Raw genomic sequence first — 3,442 nt, forward strand, 5'->3', positions numbered from 1 at the left:
GTTTATGAACTAAATTTAATTAAATTAAATAATATAAATTAAAATAATATTAATTATAATTGATTTTATTATATTAGATTAATTTAATTAAATTTTATTAAAAAAATTTAAATATATAGTATTATTCAATTAAATTAACCTCAATTAATAGTAACAATCAAATTATTCTTTGGATTTTTGTATTATGATAAAATTGATTCTTTAAAAAATTAATCAAAATTGATAAAAACACATTTTTATTAGGTTAATTTGCCTAATGACCAATGTTCTGAAAACTGGATCGGACTGGCCGGTCTGACCGATTTAATCGTGAACCGTCAGTTAAAATGGTTCAGTTTGTCATGCAAAATCGTGAATTTGAAAATCGGATTTAAATCGTTGAACCGGTCGAGAATTGGTCGGTCGGACCGAATTGGGACTCGGCCGGTTCTCATCAAACGATGTCGTTCCGCGTAAAAACCAAACAGAAGCACGCGTGAAGCAGCAGTCAAGCCACAACCAACCCTTTTTCCAATTCTTCCATTTCCTTCCTCCTTTCCAATTCTGCCCCTCGGCTCAGACTGCTCAGAACGAAGGCAAAGGCTTCACTTTTTTTAAATTTTCGTTCTCTGTTCTTCATTCTTTACTCAAAATATTGTTTACTTTTGGATTCTGCTAATACTACTAGATTGAAATTTGAATCTAGCTGTATTATACTTTGTTTTCTTGTTTTGGATTGAATCATTAAATGATTAGTTTATTTATTTTGCTGGTTAATCTTTGTTAAAATTGTGCTGCTTCAGTTGATTTAGTTCACTAGTTAATCTTCATTAAAATTGTGTGTTGTCTTTTGTTTTGTGTCGTGACTCGATTGTGCTTAGATTGTGACTGACTTAAACTTGTGCTTAGATTGAATGATTAATTGATTATTGATTAGCTATGGCCATTTCGATGTGTTGCTGTTTTATATTTTGTAATTTTTATATACAGTGATGTGCTGTTGTTTTGTGTCTTGTGACTTAATTGTGCTTAAATTGAATGACTATTAATTGATTAATTGATTATTACAATACCAAAAAAGAAATCGTTCATACAACTGTGTGGTCATTATCATTTTATCTTGGAGATATTGCAGCTATGTTGGTTTACTCTCCTTCAGTATATATGTTCAGCTGAAAAAAATTGTTAGTTCAGAATAGTTGCAGAGCTTGAGATCTTTGAATCTGCTGCAAGCGTGCTGGAATTGTTGTGATTTTTATATAGGATAGTTGTTCTGCCATGCTATTGCTGCCTATATAAGTGTGTAGCTACCACTAAAATTCGTAACCCTCATTAAATTACCTCAGCTATACCATCAATTAAATATCTTGAATACTAATATGCAGTTGCTATTTCAATCTGCATTCTACATAATACTGTCTAAACATGCTGCTGCTACTTTAATCAGCATTCTGCAATATGTTTTAATGAAATGGCTCAAGATTGAAGATGACGAGGCAATCTTCTTCAGGAAGCAACACGTATAGTGAGATTACCACATCTAGAAAAACTGTTTCTCATGACCTCAAATCTGTGTTTTGATGTTTTTTGAGTTTGATCACTGCCTTTTCCTTCATTATCTTATCTTTTTGCTCCTTTACTACTCTCTGATACTCTATATTTTTACAGTGTAACCTTTGCTCATTCTTTCTCTCTAGAAAGTCGATTATTTGTTCAGGATTTGGTAGTTGATGTTAGTTTAGAAGAAGCCATTTTGGAATGAATTCAGGTATACATCTTATTAGTTTGGTGTTTGTTGACTGAACCAGATTGGTAGGAAAATCTTAACCAAAAATTATAGGTAAAGGTTTTTTTTTATTTTTTTTTATTTTTTTATTTAATTCAAAATAAAAGATACACCAAAAATGACCAAAATGCATTTTTGATTGCCTTATTATTGGTCATGATTTTATTGGTAGAAATATTAGAAATTATTGTTTGAATATTTGAAATTTGTATATTAAATTTTTAATAATTATATTTTATATTTAACTAAATCGGTTGAATTCCAGTTAAACTTTGATTGAACCACTAAATCGTTGAACCAGTTATTCCACCGGTTTATTACTTGGTTCAGTTCTCGCAGCCTTGATTCGATGTCGATGCAATTTATCAGGATTTTGGGTAAATGGAATGAGCTGCCTATCATTTTTTAAATAACTCTTAATTAGCTTATCATAAACAAACTAAATCTTTATATATCAACACTCTCAATCCCATATAAAATTATGATAGAGAAACTTTTTGGGTCATCATATTTTGGTTAAATGACATAAATAAATAAAATGGCATTCAATATTACATAATAGTCTTAAAAATAACGTTACATGTATATTTGAATTTGACAATAAAACTATATAAATCGAAATAAATCAATTCGATTTATCCTTCGTCTATATAAATCGAATTTAATCAATTCGATTTAGCCTTCCTCTATATAAATCGAATTTAATGGATTCGATTTACTAACATAGGACGTTGCATGGTGTAAATCAAAACAAGTAGATTCGATTTACTGCATGTGGTACAACATAACTAAATTGAAGCTTATCGATTTGATTTATATATATATGGACCAATGCTATAAATCGAGTTAAATTAATTCGATTTACTATGATACTTATATATATAAATAGGAGTAGAACGTTAAATTCTCATCATAGTGGGAATCACAATGGCTAGTGATGATAGTTTTTTAGTTCTTGTATACTATAGAGGGTCGATTAAGAAAAAAATGTGAGAGTGAATAAAATTTACTAATAAGGATCCGTTGAGCATTTTTATCAAATATTATATGAGTTTCGTTGAGTTTCAAAATACTAAAATCCAAAAACTGGGACAACATGGCATGAAACGGGTGGAGAAGTTATTCTATAGAATTTTGATTTCTGTTGTACGAGATGGTGTGAAGTACAATTCCTTCGTGATAGACAGTGATGAAGATTTACAAGTTTTGTTCCACTATCGTCGTCAGTTTCCGAAGAGAGGATCCATGAGTTGTTGGCCAAGCTTGGAGATGTGGTTTATAGTTCAAGAGGATCAAATTGGAATCCTTAATCTTTAGCAATGCCAGAAGCCTCTAGTTCAATGCTTGTTGGTGCTTCATCATATGTGCCTGCCATTGCACCTGAGGCAGTTTTGGTTGCATCTCCGTCGTTCGCACGATCTAAACCGCGATTGTGATGAACAAATAGGTGATAATCGACCTTTCGGTCAGCTTGCTATTGCGCTGGTCGGCACTCCTGTTATGATCCCAGTTTTTGGGGTGGGTGGAGAACCAAATGGTGTCGAAGATGTATTGTGGGATGATGATAATGATGTGGAGCCCACCACTATTGATGAGGATAGCGATAATGATCTTGGGAGGAGTATTCCAATTGGGGGTGGTGGAACATCTATTTCGGAAACTCAGTAATACCCCCCC

At 32.0% G+C, this 3,442-nt stretch overlaps 1 protein-coding gene across 1 annotated transcript in view; it reads left to right on the plus strand.

Moving 5' to 3' along the window:
• Nucleotides 3,128-3,442, plus strand: part of LOC107636181 — a 1,598-nt gene continuing 1,283 nt past the window's right edge. The window contains exon 1 of the mRNA XM_016339705.1: nt 3,128-3,429. Coding sequence (XP_016195191.1) covers nt 3,128-3,429 — 302 coding nt within the window. The remainder of the gene's footprint in view (nt 3,430-3,442) is intronic.

Source organism: Arachis ipaensis, chromosome B04 (assembly GCF_000816755.2).
Source record: "Arachis ipaensis cultivar K30076 chromosome B04, Araip1.1, whole genome shotgun sequence".
NCBI classification, from domain to species: domain Eukaryota; kingdom Viridiplantae; phylum Streptophyta; class Magnoliopsida; order Fabales; family Fabaceae; genus Arachis; species Arachis ipaensis.